Raw genomic sequence first — 18594 nt, forward strand, 5'->3', positions numbered from 1 at the left:
TTGTTATAGGTTAATATGGTTACTTTTGATAAAAATGACATTAAATTTACACCTGTGTTCTCATTCACTTTTCTTTACTTAACCTAGTAAGCTGAAAATCATGTAGGAAAGTTATACATCATTTTTATATTTTGTGTTTTACAGCTTTGGTTATCTATTTTGACGTTATGTTGAAAGTACATATGATATAACTTAAAGATTTTTTTTTACTTTTAAGTATACTTTGTCTGATGTTAATATTCTGACTACTACCTTTGTTTGTAGTTGCTGGATAAACACACCAGTGTATAAGTGTCCACCTACATTTAACATAAATCTAATTGCAACTTTTTGTTTTATTGTAACTTTTAAAAATATAATCTTGCTGTTTGTTTCTTTTACTAAGAAAATTTAAACAATTTAAATTAATGGTTATAATTATTCAAGGTCTAGTTGCTGTCATTTCATTTTATGCTTTACTTTTATTTTTATTGGTTTTTACTATGGGTTATTTTCAAGTTTTTAAAAAGTACAGTTGACCCTTGAACAATTCAAGGGTTATGGGTGATGACCCCTACCCCAGTAGAAAATCCTCATATAACTTTCTGCAGGGTGCATACCCCAAGCTGTGGGGTGGGGGTGGGGAACTCATTATAACTTAAGTAGTAGTTAAGTAGTTACATAACTACTAATAGCCTACTAGTAGCCTACAGTTAGTTAGGCTACTTAACTATTTGGTTAGGTATGTCACAAACGCATTCCAGTATATTTATTGGAAAAAATTCATGTATAGGTTCAAAGGTTTTTGCTGTATTGTCTTAACCATATCTATAATTTTAAAAATTAAGAACAAAATAATACAATTTGAATGCTCCATATGGAAGTTTTTGATACAGTCTTGGGCTCTAAGAGATTGTTATTAAAATGTAATTTAAAACTTATGTTTTCAGTTAGCTTTATAATAATATTTACAACAAATAGTTACACTGTCAGGCTAATCGGTTTTCACTATTATTCGTTTAATAGCATTTTTTCCTAATTCCTAAGTTCTAAGTTATTCCTTATTTCTTAGAGTATGTCTTTAAGTAAAAATTTATTACATATTTGTGGAGGATATAGTTTTCATGAGCTTCCCATATTGAGAGTGACATTCTAATTATCATGACATGAAATAATAATTAGCTGAGTTTAACATTTTGATTTACTACTTTTTTTCCTGAAGATTTGTAGGGCAAACTTTATTGTTTTAACTATACTTTAAAGGAAATGTCTAAAGTCAACCTGGCATTTGGATGCTTGTATTTTTTTCAGCTTTGTACTTTAAATTTTTAATGAGAATTTATTGATGTAGACCTCCTTTCATTGTGTTTTTTCCTTCTAATTTGCTTTGTTTTATGTTTGTTTTTGTTTTGTTTTGTTTTTATTTTAGCCCATTAATATTTTCTTCAATTTTTCTTTTTTTATATTTCTGTTTCTTTTCTAGAAACACTGTTGCCGGTATTTATTGCCTTTATGATTTTGTCTATTTTTTCTCTAAGATTGTTTCTCTAATTTGTCATGTCATATCAGTGATTCCATTTTCTGCTGCATTAAATATGCTTTTAACTTCAAACTCGTCTATGCTCTTTAGCACTTCTAGCATGACTTATCTCTCTTATGAAATGTTTAGTTTTCTTACTTATCCTACTTTACTTTCTCTTCAATCTGGTATTACAAAGAGTTACCTTAAAGTATCATTATATTTATGGGATACATCATGTCACAGGTTTACTTATTTCTGTTTTCAAGTTGATATTCTCATTATCTTCTCAGATATTCTCATAATCTGTAGTATTTATTAATAGGCTCCAAGTTGCCTGGTTTTCCTTTTTTTAATCATGAAATGATATGACAGCCTTTTTGTATTTGGCATTATGACATTAATTTTTTAAATTATGAATTTCATTTTTCGACCTACAACAGGAAGGCCTACTTACGTGCCTACTTTCCAGCACAGTTGCTGTTTTCTAGCAGTCTGTCAATCCAGGGCAGTTCTCTGTACTAAGGTGAGATATTTTTAAATCTCGCCACTCAGAAATAAATGATAATTCTTGGTATTTCTTGCTACCAAGACATGTAGTAGTACCACCCCTGTCTATGTTGCTCTACTTTGGGCTCTATAGCTGAAAGTATGCAACAAGCAATTGCACACAGTGCATCAGCCTCCTTCCTGCACCCTCTCTCTTTTCTAACAGTTGCTTTCTGAACAAATAAGGAATACTGAGTGAGTTACAGAACCTGGCTTGAGGTCCCCTGTTCCTGGGCAAGACAGTAGAGGTTGTCTACCTCCCTCTTTGGATAGACTGGTTCTCAGGCAGTGAGTGAGGGTGGCACAAAGTGTCTCCCTATCTTCGGAGTGAAGCTTGGATACTTTTCTTAATTCAACTTCATGACTCTTTCATATTCTAGGAACAATTATTTTTAGTTGTGGTGTTTATTTTGAGTTATGAATTTTTCTTTTTTTAATGTGATTTTACTGGTAATTTAGTGGAAAGTAGAGAGAGGCTCCATCAGGCACTGCTAGCCAGGCATCATTTAAATGGACTGTCCAATGCTTCCCCTTCACCACTTCTCAGGAGCTGTTAGCACCAGTAAAACCAACACCACATTTCTCTTAAGGAAAAAATGGAGTCCAAAAGTTGTGTTATCTTATTTATTTAAGTCCATGAAAAAAGAATCTAGAAAAGTTATAAATGCATTGGATAATAATATAATCTTTCTGGAACTTTCCACTAACGTGTAGAGAATCTATAAACTATTACCTACTTAGTAGTAAACAGATATTTATTTTAAAAGGAGCTATAAGTACAGATTTTCAACTATATCCAGCATCTTCTGTTTTGTTTTTTTTCTAGAAACACTGTTGTCAGTATTTATTGCCGTTTTTATGATTATCACTAATAATCAGTTTATGGGTACCTACTTCGGGAGTGACCTTGTTAGAAAATCTTACTCTAGGGCCGAACCCGTGGCTCACTCGGGAGAGTGCAGCGCTGGGAGCACCGAGGCCACGGGTTCGGATCCTATATAGGGATGGCCGGTGCGTTTGCTGGCTGAGCGTGGTGCAGACGACACCAAGCCGAGGGAGCATTCCCCTTACTGGAGAGAGAGAGAGAGAGAGAGAGAGAGACACACACACACACACACACACACACACACACACACAAAAAGAAAATCTCACTCTATGCTATATATGCTACAATTAGTGTTGTCATTCAGATTAGGTAATGATATTGTTCATGCAGCCAATTTCAGCTCATTTTGCATACACTATTCTCTGAGAAAAACATTTTTGTTAAAGATAGATGCCATATATCAAATATATCTACTTGAGCAGAAATAATGAAGAAATATGGCATAGCTTCATTTTAATAGCACCAAAACGTAGGCAAAACTGACTCCTATTCCTTCTGTTGTGGAGCTTATACTGTTGTGGATAAGATAGACATCAGTCAGGTACTCCAAAGATCATCATAAAAACTCTGATTCCAATGATAAAACCACTTTATAAAGTTTTATGCAAATATCAGTTACTGTTTTGCCCTTGTAAAGTAAGAGCAGAGAATGTTGCTTTTATCTGTTTGTAAAATTTCTGGAACTAGAGCTCTCTTAAAATCTTGCCTGCAAAAATAGTATTTTTCACTTTTTAAAGAAAATTATTTTTCATGCTTGCTCAGGGTAAGTAGAGAGAGTACAAAAGTTCAATCTCACTATTGATGTTTCTGTATAAGGATGTTTCTATCTCTAACGGAGTTATATTTAAATTGTATTGATTCAGTGATATGAGTACATGTTCTGTTTTCATCTGTCTGAAAAAAATAAACAAAATATACACAGCAGGTACACCTGCAGAATGTTAAATGAGAGCCACAGTTCTCTGTAGGAATGTGTATGTTTATTTGTGGTGAAATTCTAGGGCGGATATCTGTGGCATTCATTCGTGTGAAAGATGACAGAAGAGATGAAGAGATTGAGCGTGAAAGTTAACTTTTTCTTTTTATTCATGTCCTCCCAGCCAAAGTCTTTTCTCCAAACCTCAATTCTCTGAAGCCTGAGTTCCAAAAGGCATTTCAGGCTCTCTGTTTCTATTACCAGCCCTGTTGAACTGCTCTCCCTGCTGTCAGTCAGCCTGATTTGCAAACCTTTGGACCTCCTCTTTGGAAAGGTTATTGATCCCTGACATAAATCTCTTAAACATGTGGGAAGAGAACTGCTTTAGAAGAAGAAAACTCAACCTTTGCCAACCATGCTTCTTTTGTCAGGTTCTTCACCCCCTTGAAAAGCAATTTTCTCTTCCTTGTGAAATGGAGGTATCTCAGGCACATTGTGCCCTCTTTGCCTGGAAGGTAGGGTTCACAGTTGGGCAAACAGGCCAAAGCCAAAGGTCATCTGACCTGGTTATAGAAATAAAAGACTAATCAAGCCATCTAGGAGCAGGACCCCTCTGACCTTTCTCTCAGGGCGATCTGGAGAACTTCTGTCAGGAAGTGTTATTTACTGATCTCCTTGACGTAAGTATCTTGAAGGTGTCTTCTATGTCATGTTCACATGTCCTCTGTGACTAGCACAGTACCTGGCACATAGTTTCATTCACTAACTGCTGGTTGAATCATGAGGGAGGTGTTCTAAGTTCCATTAATAATTACAGCAGCTAATTGAACACCATTTTGCATTCAGTGTTAGACTAGTCAGAGACTACCATAAGTGATCCATGGTTTCCAGTAATAGTTCTTGTATGAGAAGTGACAATGATGACATGTGCCATGGAGTTTCTGTAAGGATTAAATGAGAATTATATTCCAAAGTGACTGGTTCAGGTTGACACATGGTAAAGGGAGGAACAGAGGTATGAAGTTAGACCTGGGATTGTTTCCACTCTGCCATCTATTCCTAGTGGAAACTTGAAGAAGCTCTGTGACTTCTCTGAACAATGAGGTTGACAGCACTTGCAATGATAAAGAGAGTCACTTGCAATGATAAAGTGAGATGATAAAAAAAGATAAAGGGTCCTACAAGTACAAGAAATTTTGTATTAGTAGATAGAATCATGGGCTGAGGTTTCCAAAACCTGGGTTTGGCACCTATTAGCTCTGCTTATGCTCACTGAGACAGTTTCTTACTGTGTAAAGTGAAAGGGCTCACTTAATGTATTTTTGATACTTTTCCTACAAATAGTGATGTATTTGTAGAAATTCTCTTAACCATATCAAAATAATCATGTCTATAATTTTATGCCTATGAGTACTAAGAAAACCTTTCACTAGAACTTTTTTCCATCTTCTGAATAATGTCCGAATTTATACAGTTCATTCTGCTTTCTTGTATCTAAAGAATTTAGCTGAACTTAGTAACACTCAAGCTTTTCTCATTTGTTCTCAACTCACTACTAATTAGTTCAGCTCCCTTCTGTTACTCAGTTTTGGTGACATGAGAGAGTTGGGATAGATCAGTGTGGGCTGTTTCACAGTTTGTCCCACATATCAGTGGATTAATCTAGTGTATGCATTCATAAAAATGAAAATGCTGCCTTGGGACAAGAATTTCTAGACTTTGCAACCACGACAACTATCTCCAGCCTCTTTGTTTCATAAATGTCACACCTATAGTACATGGAAGGGCTTTGGAGTTCTTCCCATCCAAACCTCTTATTTTTCATATGGGAAACTGAGGCCCAGAGAAACAATTTACAGAGGTCACAGGATCTGAGCAAAGAAAGTCCCAACGAGTTGCACACCATATACTTGGTTACCCTACCAGAAGGTAACCACCAAGAAAACAATCTGGCATGTTCTCATAGTACAGTGTCCACTGTGAAATATGCCCTTTTGATTTCTTGCTACTCTTCAAATAAAATCAGAGGTGTTCATTTTACTTCGTGTATGACATTTTATAGCATTTAGCACTTTTAGCTGAGTATTAGTGTTGTGGTAGTCATTTTGAGTTCTTTGGATCATTCTTTCCTGGTTCTGGCTGACTTAAACTGAGGACTTATTCTGTGCTAGCCACTGTGCTAAATGCTTTACATGGGCTGTCTAATTTAATCTTCCCGCAAGGAAGGTTGTGAACTACAAGGAACTGCATATTACAGGTGAGGAAAGCAAAGGTGGGGAAGGGTAAGTAATTTTTCAGCACTACGTAGCTAGTACATGGTAGGCCTGAGATGAATTCAAGTGGTCTGACTATAACTTAGCTAGCCTTCACAATTAGCACATGGTAGAAAGAGCAAGGAGTAGATCTTGTCAATAACATGGATGTTCTAAAATCACCTAGGTACATGGCTTTACTGGATGCTCCAGCATGTTCACACTGAAGTACAATATCTTCATGGAAAATAATTCCTTATAGCCATATATGTGTGTGTGCACATATATTTATAAATTATATATAAGTAATATGTCTAATATCTAAGTACTTTTACCTTTTTTCTCATATTTTGTTAGTTTATATTGGTAGGGAAGGTTAGCCCTAATATTTATTAGAGGGAGAAAGGGTTATCTTCACAGCATCTTGCATGTAGCAACTCTTCAATAAAAACCTGTTGAGTTAATCCTTATTTTTTAGAAAATGGCACTGGATCAGAACCAAAAGATCCACATGTGATAATCCTGGTTTTAATGGTAACTAGTTCTGGTTTTAATGGTTTAACTGTGAGGACTAGACCAGGTTGGTTCTTTTCTCTGAGCCTTAGTTCTCCGGACTTAAAGTAAGACCAGAAGTCTAAGGATCCCTGATTCTGCAGTAGTGAGTTCACTGTAGGGCCCATAGTTGGAGGAGCCACTGGACATTTGAGCCTAGCAGGCTGGGTTGCCTTGGCATTGTCAGGCTCTGGAAAGATACACTCACACCAGGGCTTCAGATGAGCACATACCTCATCAGCAAGGAGGAAGGGAGTTGGAGGGATTTTAGAGCAGCACTGCTCTATCTTTTGTATCCTCTTACAACCTAGTCACTGAGAAAGCTTGCAATCGATTCCTTGTCAGGCACAGTAGCGTTCTGAGCATCTGCTAAAGGCAGGTGAGTAAGAGTAGTACTACCAGGGCTGTGGTAAGAAACTAACAAGCCAGGAATGGCTGTTTGGGCCTCATAAAAGAATTATAACTAGAGACTGTTAGTTAGAGTGCAGAAGCCCCTAGGACTCAGTGAGAGTGAAAGGGAGCAATAGCCACATCAGCAAGATGGCCAGAGGGACCAAGTCAGAAAGAGGGAAAGTGAAATAAGCAGTGTGAGTGGGGCAGAGTCTATTTAAAATATAGTTTCAAGGTGACTGAGAGCAGTGCACAGCTGTGGCAGTGCAGACCACCCAGAACTGAAAACATCAAGGAAGGAGCACTTTGCAAGCAGCATGGGGACCCCCAGGTTCTGAGCTGTTAAACCATTGGCATTTAAGAGTGTTGAATCGAATTGACCTGTCCTTGATTCTTGCTTCTTTCCCTTATCGTTCTTCTACCAACCAGGTAAAACCCAAGGAAGTACAGGTCACAAACCTAAGAGATAGCTGAGGTTTAGGAAGTGCAGTGGTCTAAAACTTCCACGTGGCCAGTCTGAGAACTACACATTTTTGTCCTTCTGTCCACAGATTCACTTACTTTTCTTGATAAGAAAACGTCTTAGACTGCATAATTACAGGAATAGTATAAGTTCATGGTCCCTCATGTACAGTCCTAAATCCCAAATGCTCTGAAAACTGTCTTTTTTATAAGTTTGTGGCAAACTAATTTGGTGGTATGACATGCCCAAAACTGAGAATATGCTGTTTACTATACCTCGCTTAGTGGGAATATTCATATGCTTGGTGGCAAAAATATTCACACGTTTGATTACAAAGTGCTTTCATAGACCGTGCTGTGTATTATGTAATATATGGAAAGTGCATTTCATTACCTTTCTGAAGTTGGAAGAATTCTGAATTCCAAAAACATCTGGCCTCAAGGATTTCAGACAAGAAATTGTGAACCCATAAATTGTTTTACTTCAGTTTGGGGATATTTGTCCCTTAAGGATATGAATAAATGATTCTTTCGTTCCTCATCCCTTACAAAGAAAACAATGTGGGGGGTGGGGAGAAGCAAAACGGAATCGGTGACTCTCATGCTAATAAACTGTAGCAGAAGCTTTTCGGGATCTGAGTCTTCAGTTCGAATAAATCTTTTGGTGGACCGAAATCTGGATCTGTACATTTCCTGCAATTAAAAAAAAAAAAAAAAATCATAGAATTTGCTACGGAACTGCGTCCTTCTCCTCTCCCCCTTTGCTGCCCAGCTGCCTATCAGAATGTGCTTGCGACTCACAGAACCAGGGCGCCACCTTTCTTCCAGATTTGGAATTGAATCTTTACACAGCTACCGGCTGGCTTGCTTAAATTGGCTAGACACAACAGGGAAAGTTCTTTGACCCTAGTATCACAAAAGAAGAACTATAAAGAGGGCAAGAAAAGAGTTTTCTTTTCTTTGGTCCTTGAGCAATTAAATTGGTAACCTAATCTTATGTTAGGGAGTGTGGTCCATAAACCCCGTGTTTAATGAGTTTACACCTAGTGTCATTTTGCACACTAGACGTTTTAATTTACAACCTGCATCATTGCAGCACTTTTCTAGGCCTTTTACTATGTAATAAGCTATATGCTTAGCTGCTGAGACTTTAAAAATATAGATACACTATATTAGTTCAAATTTTTTCTTTCTTTTCAATTTTCAGTTGCAAATTAAACATGCAGTTACAGAAGCAGAGATTCAAAAATTGAAGACCAAGGTAAGCACCAATACATGGTGTTTGAATTGCACTTTTTAAACTTACGAATACATTTAACCCTAGGACCAAAGGATTTGTTTCCGTGCATTTGAAAGAATACAAATGAGAGAGATTCATTTCCACTGTTAGGTGCATAGACAAACATGCCAGTGAGAGAATGTTCCTACTTCCCCCTCAGTGCAAATAACACCATATTTTAAATACATGTATGTATTTGTACATATGTGGCCAGTTTTTTTCTCAGAAAGTAATATTTTAATGACTCAATATCCTTAGTATGTTTTGATCACTAATTCTTTAAGCATAAGCTATAATATATCTTTCTCTTTACTTTATTGTAAATAGGTTTAATCATTTACTTTTAGCTTATTCATCAGAAACAATGTATTGTGACGTAGCACATTATCTTTGGTAGAAATAATTTATTATTCCAATAACAAATATTAAGAACGTAATAAATGCATAATTGATTTTAGGTGCCAATTACTACTGGAAATTTTTAGACAGGTTTAGTTCACATTATTTAAATTTGGGGGAGAGAAAAGGTCTTGATAATAAGGGGTATGTATTTTTAGTCTTTATATGTAAAATAATACAAGATTCAAAAGTGCATTTTTAATTGGTAAGTTATAAAGTACTTGTATGAGACATAGTCTTGCAATTTTTTTGTTTAGTTTTATCAAACACACAATTTCAGAAATTTGAAAATATCTTTTGAATTACTTTTAAAACAATATCCTTTGTTGTTTCTGTGGTTTTTTAAAAATTAAGACATAATTAATCCTCTACCACTAATGATCTGTTTCTTTGTTCACACTGAAGACTTGTTTTGGTTTTTTCATGTGTTTTAAATGAAGATGAGTTAGCAAAGCTATTTTGGTTAAATGGTATTCTAAGCTAATTCACTGTCGCTCTTTAGTCAAAACATGTCTATATATCATTCATGGTGTCAGCCCAGCTCTGTGAATAATAATTTTTAAATTAGTTTGGTAAATAAACAACTTGATACAAAGCATTGCTTAATAAAAGATGCAGTAAAAAAACCTAGTCCTATTTTAAATTGTTATTGTTTCTTGACATAGAAAAGAAGAATAGAAGATTTTTAAAAATTGTTTGTTATAGCAAGGGAAAAAGATTCCCCTGTGATAGTAAGTGCTTTAACAGAGTTATGTGTTAGACTATCAACGTTTAAACTTAGAAATTATTTTAAATTAGTATTTTGTATTTTTCTCTTTATTAAATTGGCACATAACAGCTACAGTTCAGCTTACTTTACTTTGATTCTTTATTATCCGTGTTGATAATAGAATTCCTAATTTTGGAAAGTTTTTGGCTACCTTTTTACTTTGTCATCTGTTTTGTAAATGTGTTTAATTGAAAAGAGTGTGTGTGTGTGTGTGTGTATGTATATATGTTCATATAAATACATATTTCCATTTGCTGAATGCTGTATGATTTTGGAATGTCTTGATTTTGGAATGTCTTGAGTTTGAACATTGATAGTTTGTAATGACTCTGCATCCTTTTGGATGTTAAAGAAGGTATATGAAGTAGATAAAGCACTAGTTTGAAGGCCAGACAGTTATTTTGAATAAGTGACTTTTAAGCCCTCACCTAAAGGATCGGTCTTGAATTTCTGTAGAAATGAGGGTGTTAGACTAGTATACTGTCTATTCCTAAGAGTCCCTGGAGGCAGAAACCACAAAAAGCTGCCTTTCTCTTCCATTGGAGAGATTAAATCAATCAAGCAATGGTTTATATTTTTACTTATACTATCTTTTATACATTTATGGGAATTGAGGTTTATAAGGCTCTAGAAATTCATAACACTGCCTGTAAAATAATTAGCTACAGACTGTGTTCATGTCAACTGAAATAAAGACTTAATAATATCAATAAAAGGGTTAAAAGTGAAGTAAAAATAGCTAACATTTATCAGATGATTGTTATGCCCAAGGATCTATTCCAAGCATGCTGATGTGTTATATCACAGTTCCATTGTACAGATGATATAATTGAACCTGGAGAACTTCAATTACTTGTCCAGTTTACCAGCTAGTAATGGCAGAACTGGGGTTCAAATTTAAGCTGAATGATTCCAGAGTCCCCCTCATTACCATTAGGCCGTATTGTGCTTCCATCCCTCTCTCTCTCTCCCTCCTTGCCTCTCTCCACTCCCTTTCTAGTTGATTTTTTACATATAATTATACATTTAAAAAACTCTCAAAGATAACACACTGGCATTCATTAGATATAATCAATCAAACTCTAAAGCATCTTTTACTGCTCACAGAATTTCAGACCACATGGTATGATGGAAAGATCATGGGAGTTGGAATCAAATCCATGTTTTATCATTTATCAAATGTATGACCTCAGACAAATCATTTTGCTTTTTCAAGGCTTTCATTTTGTCATCTACAAAATTATGAAAATAAAACTTGCTCTTCTCATCTCAAGGTGTTTTGAATATTGAGTATGTATAACAGTGGAATTTAATCTAAGACACGCTATAAAAATATGAGATTTTTGCTACAGAAGTACCCAAATTATCCTTGCCCTGACATTTGCTTTCTTCAGCTGCAGGCGGCAGAAAATGAGAAAGTGAGGTGGGAACTAGAAAAAACCCAACTCCAACAGAACATAGAAGAGAATAAAGAAAGGATGTTGAAGTTGGAGAGCTACTGGATTGAGGCTCAAACATTATGCCACACAGTGAATGAACATCTCAAAGAGACTCAAAGCCAGTATCAGGCCTTGGAAAAGAAATATAATAAGGCAAAGAAATTGATCAAGGATTTTCAACAAAAGTAAGCAGCATCTAATGACTAAAGAATAGTTGTGTGTGTCTAAAGAAGGTTTATGTCCCAAAATTTTGTCATAGCTAGTGTAATAGAAGAGATGACAGCAGAATTATCCCTCTCAGTGCAGCATAAATAGACGTTAAGTTTTGGAAACCACATCCGTCATTTTTTTCATATGAGATTATACTTAGTATATTTTACAATTTTTTGGCAACCTAATTTTTTTGATAATCATTGATAGTAACTGTTAAAACATTTGAATTTTTTCATCCTTTTTGAAATATCTCTGTGATTTAGAGGAAAGAAGCCCAACTGAAGTCACACAGAATGACTGACTATCAGATATAGTGCATACAGAGCAGAAGTTGGGGCCTAGATCAAGCTGCTCCTAGCTCTGTTCTTAGAATCAGTAACTGCAGAATTTTCCCACTACAGACAGTGTAAATATTGACTAGCAAGACCCACTGCCCTCCCACTCTGCATATCTCAGCTGTTGAGAGAATCACAAGGGCCTGAGTTCTCTACAGTGAGAAGATAGTCACCCCACTCTGGTTTTGAATTTCAACAGCTCTTTCTGAGCTACTGCAGCTTTGCTTCCACCTGTTGGATCTTGATGTAATGTCAGGGAAACCAGGGAGATTTTTACTCGATTTTTCCATCAGTTACTTCTGCCTAGCTAAAACAAAAAGGTAGTGTGAATACCTTTCTGATCTTCCATGCCAAGCCTTAGAAGCTGAGCATATATGTAAGATGGACCATATCTCTGTTATTTCCTATTACGAAAATAATATTTTTAATATTTAAAAGAGATTGCTGTAATTGCTCTTTGTGACTGTGAATTAAATACATTACTATTTTTAACTCTTTTTGCCAAAAATATCATCCCTAACTCTCCTTCATGTAATAATTTTATAATAAATTTTATTAAATTTGCATATTCTATTTCAGGCTTTCAAAATGGAGCTATTTCTCCTTCTCCCCATATTATCCTTTAGTGTGTAGGTGAATGCTCCCCTCAGTGTTTCTACTCCAACCAGCCTCCTCTCCACTTTTATTTATAGAAAGAAATTTTATTACAATTATATTTTTTGAGCTCTTACCATCCAGTTCCATCAATTTACAATGTGTATGATATTGGAAATATGGAATTATTTCTACCTGACATGTAATTATTTCCACTAAATTACCCAAGGTGGGTCATTAGTGCCATAGCTCCTATCTAAATGTTATGGGTGCTCTATAATCAGGAGCTACAGAAGAAAATCATAATAAGTAGAATCAAAGCATTTTTCTTTACTTTGTGACCCATGAAAGATGTCTTATTTTCTTTCATACTTTTTCTCTAGGTATGATTGAGTTCTGTTTATTTAAATAGCTATTCAGTTGTTTATCCCACTGTGAAGTTTAATGCTTCAGATAAGAACTTCCACATTTTCTTGTTTATTGAGTGTTTGATACAATCAGATCTATTATTTTCTTCTTAAGAGAGCTTGATTTCATCAAAAGACAGGAAGCAGAAAGAAAGAAAATAGAAGATTTGGAAAAAGCTCATGTTGTAGAAGTTCAAGGCCTACAAGTGAGGGTGAGTTGTACTCTAAAATCCACTAAATAATAAGGTGGTTTTGCCTAGTACTTAGAGAGGAGTGCTGGTTAGAGTTTTATGAATAGATTTTTTTTTTTTCTTCTCCTAGATTAGAGATTTGGAAGCTGAGGTGTTCAGGCTGTTGAAGCAAAATGGGACTCAAGTTAACAATAACAACAACATTTTTGAGAGAAGAACTTCTCTTGGTGAAGTCTCTAAAGGAGATACCATGGAGAACTTGGATGTCAAGCAGACATCTTGTCAAGATGGTTTAAGTCAAGGTTTGTTTAACCTAACCACAAAGATTGTTTTTAATGACTGTGTAATTTGGCTCTATATTCTTCTTTTTCTGACCAGAGATTTAAAAGTTGAAAATGCCTTCCTATTCTGGGAAAGAGAAAAGTCCTGTCAAAGTAGGAGTGTATCATTTTAGCTTTTGCCTTATCAAAACATGAATGTTTTAATGTAAAGAATTAACAAAATCCCAACTAAAGACACACCAAATATTATTTTAAAACCATCATAAAATTGGAAGACTTAATAAACTGCTTTAAAAATGATATTCCAATACTGGCCAGCTGGCAAAAAAATAAAAAACAAAAAAAATAAAGATGATATTCCATCCCATCTAAGGTGAGTTGCACTACTTGTGTATTAATTAGTAAGGCTTAGAATTTGTAAATCGCTAGACTAAAGATCTTTTCTATAACATCAGAAGGCTGACTGCCTGCTTCTAGCACTTGGAATTCATTTAGTTGAGAAGTACTGTACAGTTTTGTTCTTTTACCTTGCTATCTAATTAGTGCTTCTCACATCTCTCCTATCAAGGACGAAATAAGACCAAAACACTGGACATATTTTCTATTGTAAATAGTTGTCTTCTTTCATACACCAACTGTAAATAAATCACTTATTTTCCTGAAAACACACTGTTCATGGGTTGTGTGTATATGAGTGTGAATGAATGTTTTAATATCTATATTTATAAATTAGAAAATGTTTAAGATTCATAAAGCTAAATACACAGGAGGATGTAAAACTTTTGGTTTCAGTTTTTTAAATACATGCATAATAGTCCTTGGAAAGTGACAATAAAAGAACGTTGTGCAGCTGGATTGTCATGATAGGACTGACAACTCACAGGCAGCAATTTAATGTGCAGTAAAAACCTGTTAATAATGATCTGTTTATTTTTTTGATCATCTTTCTCACATATTAAAATGTCCCCAATGAGATTTTGCTTGATAAACAAGCGTTTATGTCCTATTATTAACTTTTAGAACTAACCTCTTAACCATTGAAAATGAAAAGTACTGAAAATCTTTATTTAAAATTAAGGTGATATCTAGAGATTTGAATCTATTCACTAGTTTATGTCTTCTGATGAGTTTTCTTAAAGGGAATATAATTTATAAATAATGCCTCTTGGATGGCTGAAAGAGGAAGATTTAGCATCATATTACCACTAACTGAGGAGCGATGTGACTTTAGGAAGATCAGTCAGCTTCTCTAGCTTGATTTTACTATGTATAATATAAAAATAATAATTCTTTTTTCACCACCTTATAGGATGTTTTGAGGGTATATAAATTAGTTTACGAGGCAAAAAAAATGTAATTTTATTAAAGCTTTTATGGAATTATAATTTTTATACCTGGGACACTATGAGATTGGTTTGATTTCCAATGTTTTTCTTCGGATATAAATATGTTTTGCTCACCTTTTTAGATATCTTAACTTTAAATAATTGTAGTTTGTAGTAAATACATGTTCTTGCTGTGGCATACACAAAGTATGATCAGTAGCCAGTAACTATTCATTTTTATTCATTTCTTTTAATTTGGAAATCTGTATCTTGTCAAACATATAATTAATGGTATTTATTAAATTAGATGACTAAAGAAGGTCAACAAACTATACTATTAACATGCTGACTTGGATCAAAACCTTACATTTCTTCTGAACCCTTTTTCTATTCTGTACTCTCCATTTTGCCACATAATTATCAGTTTCTCTAGCAACACTGTCGGTTCACAGTGAGATGCAGAGACTACTAATTCTTACTGAAACCAATCCATGCTTGTGCCATAGAGGTAGAATCAGTCATTTCAGACATTAGTAGCGTACATATCAAGCAGCGCTCTTCCAGTTTTGCTGCTGAGGACAGTCATTGATAAATCTTCTTGAATTTCAGTTGCTGGATCACATGAACTAAAATGGCTTGGTCAGTAGCTAGATAGGAATGCTCTGGAAAGCGGTTTTCTAAATTGATCCTTTGCCTCTGTTGCTAGGGAACACTGAAGTACTAGAGGTTTCGAAAGGAGAGTAAGGCTGCAGACCTAACACAGGCCATTCAGCATTTAAAGACCCCCCCCCCCCCCACCTTTTTGCAGGATAGGTACAGCCATTACAGTCAGTTCCCCTGGTTTCTGTCCATCTAGATGCCATGTCATCTTCTCCACTTCTGATGGACTATCCAGCTGTGATTTGCTTTCCGAGCTCTGGAGTGCCAAGATGAGTGGGTTAACATGTTTCTAGGCCTTGAGGTAGCTCATGAAGCAAAAGGATCATCAGTTATAGGTCAATGAAAATCTGTCTTTCATTGACATATAGTTGATGTCAATTGCCCGGACACATTACAAAAAGTGAAATAGTGAAAGAAAGAAAAGGGAAGGCAAGTGAAGGAGGAAAAGAAGAGCCTGTAAGCAGACATTTCTGCACGTGGTCTTATGCACTTCTAGAACAGAGCTTCCCAACTGGGAATGGGTTAATTATGGAACTCTCAATATTGAATTATTGTAAATTTTTGAGGGATAAAACCATTTCAAACCATGAAGAAATTTATCACAGTTAAAATTATATTTGAACACCATTTGTATGTTTCTCTCTATAAACTAAGCCAACTCAAGTATCTCGTTAAAATTTTGATAAAAATTATACATACAAATTTATTATTTAATACATTCTAATACTTTTTTCTTATTATAATTACATAAAGCAAAGGTGACAATTTTTTTTCACCTAGAGCCTTTAGAGACCCCAAATGCATTCTAGTTTACAACAGTGTGCTGGTCAAACATTATTTTCCCTATTCACCAGGACAGGAAAAATGATAATTTTGCCCTACTACATTTCATGTTTGTCATTTCTTAATGCTTAAATAGGGCTAGAATTAGAATAAGAGCAGGGAACAGGGTTGTTAAGAGATCTTGGTAAGTTAAAGGGTTGTAGTCTTAGTTTTACTAGATTCTCTAGAATAGTCACTGAAACAATATGCTCTGCCTGAGGTTCTCAGTATTCCAGGGTCTTTATAATTATACTGTTTTCAGCTTCAAATACTTTATAGGCTGTTTTTTTAAGAGAAGGATTATGCGCATTCCATAGAGATAATAAGAGAAAGACTAGGACCAATAGGTGGAAGTTACGTATTTATTATGATTGTCCTATCATGAGAGGTCTGAGTAAGTATGAGAAGGGGGGTTATTTCAACCACTGAAAACCTGCTTCTAGGAGGCATGCTTTAGGTGGCACACTGACTTGCAAGTGGAAGGGTGGCTGCGAGGTAGAAAGTCAGTCCTAGGCCCTGCCAAGTATACAACAAGGTATATAATTTGTGGGGTGGTTAGGATCAAGGGTGAGGAAGAGGAAGAGTTCAGTAGGAGACAGATAATAGAACTTAATGAACTATATAAGTATCTTAAGAAATGAGGGAATTCAAAGAAGAGAAAAATTCAATAAAATTAGGATAATTTTTTCCTAACTCATAGGCTTTATGCTAAAGGTGGGGGGCCATTTGGAGTGGTATAGGGTATTCCTAGAGTAAAATGTAGGCTTTGAATACCTGAAGAAGAGTTTGTACATAATTTTGTAAGTATTGGGACCCAGTAACAGTTTTGAGGCATGACAGGAACTGAGTTGCTTGCAGGTTTGTAAATGTTATTCAAGGATCTTTTTGTGAAGTTTGATACTGCTTCTTTCTCACATCCAATTATTCAGTCAGTGGACCACCAGTTAACACTGCATGTTATCTTCCCAAAAGTGTGAAAATGGAGTGTTATACCTGTATAAAGCATTTTATACTTAGTTCCTTTAGTTACTTACTATTCCTTAGCTCTCATGAGAACTAAGCAAGAAGAAAAAGACTTAAATTGCAAAATTGTAGAATGTAGGAAAGTTCAGACATTCGTAATAGATTACGGCTGGAATTAATTACTCAATCCTGGGTGTCTTTAAAAATAAGAATATTTCTTAGCTACTTTCCAGCTAATTTTAAAATATCCTGGGATCAGGAGCATAAAGATATGAAAATAATTAATACCTTTTTGTTTTCTCTGCTTTCCCTTACTCTTTTTCCACAAAATGGCCCCAGATTCCCCACAAGTAGATCTCTAAGAGGTTAGTCTGCACCAGTATCCTGAACCCAGTATACCTGGTTTCAAACCCGGGACTGTGGACATGAGTCTGCTTAGATATTCAAGCCAGCCAATTCTCTGGTCATCAGTCCCCATCTACCTGGTATTTGCTTGTTGTGACCCAGTTATTAGCATATTGGTTTGCATGGAATCTGAGTTCTCTGAAATTTACTCAGACTTAAATAAGATCTTTATCAGGAAGAAGAAGAAGAAGTAACCAACCACCATTAAGGCTATCTGTCTTTCCTACCACCTGTGTATTTTTTAAATTCTTATAATTCCCTCATTCAGGCACTGTATAGAAGTAACTTGGAGATGTATGTTATAAGACAGAATAGGGTGAATTGAAAGTGGCCAGATAAGAGAAAATGAGGATGAAGAGACGGTGGAACCAAAGATGATTCTGCAAGTGTGTATACCATACGCTCTTTTTGAGGCTGGACACTTAATTTGGTTCTAAGCTTTCTGGTTGCCAAAAGGAAAAGGAAAACCTTGTCAATTACATTATATACAGTGTTCATAAGATAAAAACAAAACATCTGCTCAAGAGAAGTACAACTACTAGGAACAAGATAAAATAAGGCAAGATTTGTAGCAAACTGCTATTAATATTGATAATATCCTTATATTAAATCACCTAATGATTTTATTAGAACATTTTCACACAGTAACCTTTAGTGTAGACTAATGGCATCATACAAATATACAGTCTGTTCAGTAGTGTTCAGTAAAAGCAATGAAATTACTGGGGAAAGGGGATGGATAAGTTGTCATGGCACTTGCTCACTGTTGATCTAGTTTGGCGCTCGGGTAGAAGTTTGTCACGTATGTCAGGTCAAACTTTTTAACCAGGTTGTTCAAAACTCTTAGAATGTGATACTGAGAGATGTGTTTAAAAATCTTACATTATAATTGTGAATTTATGTATTTCTTCTTTTGGTTATGTCAATTTTTGCTTCATGTGTTTTAAGAGTTGTTAATAGGTATATTCAATTAGAATTATTATATCTTCCTGATAGATTATCCTTTG

The 18594-nt window shown here is 35.2% G+C and overlaps 1 protein-coding gene across 1 annotated transcript in view; it reads left to right on the forward strand.

Moving 5' to 3' along the window:
• PPP1R9A (protein phosphatase 1 regulatory subunit 9A) overlaps window positions 1-18594 on the forward strand; it is a 327703-nt gene that overhangs the window by 266822 nt on the left and 42287 nt on the right. Inside the window, 4 exon segments of the mRNA XM_063100030.1 lie at window positions 8713-8766; window positions 11347-11576; window positions 13056-13152; window positions 13262-13433. Of these exon segments, the coding sequence (XP_062956100.1) occupies window positions 8713-8766; window positions 11347-11576; window positions 13056-13152; window positions 13262-13433 (553 nt within the window).

This window comes from Cynocephalus volans, chromosome 6, assembly GCF_027409185.1.
Source record: "Cynocephalus volans isolate mCynVol1 chromosome 6, mCynVol1.pri, whole genome shotgun sequence".
Classification (NCBI taxonomy): Eukaryota; Metazoa; Chordata; class Mammalia; order Dermoptera; family Cynocephalidae; genus Cynocephalus; species Cynocephalus volans.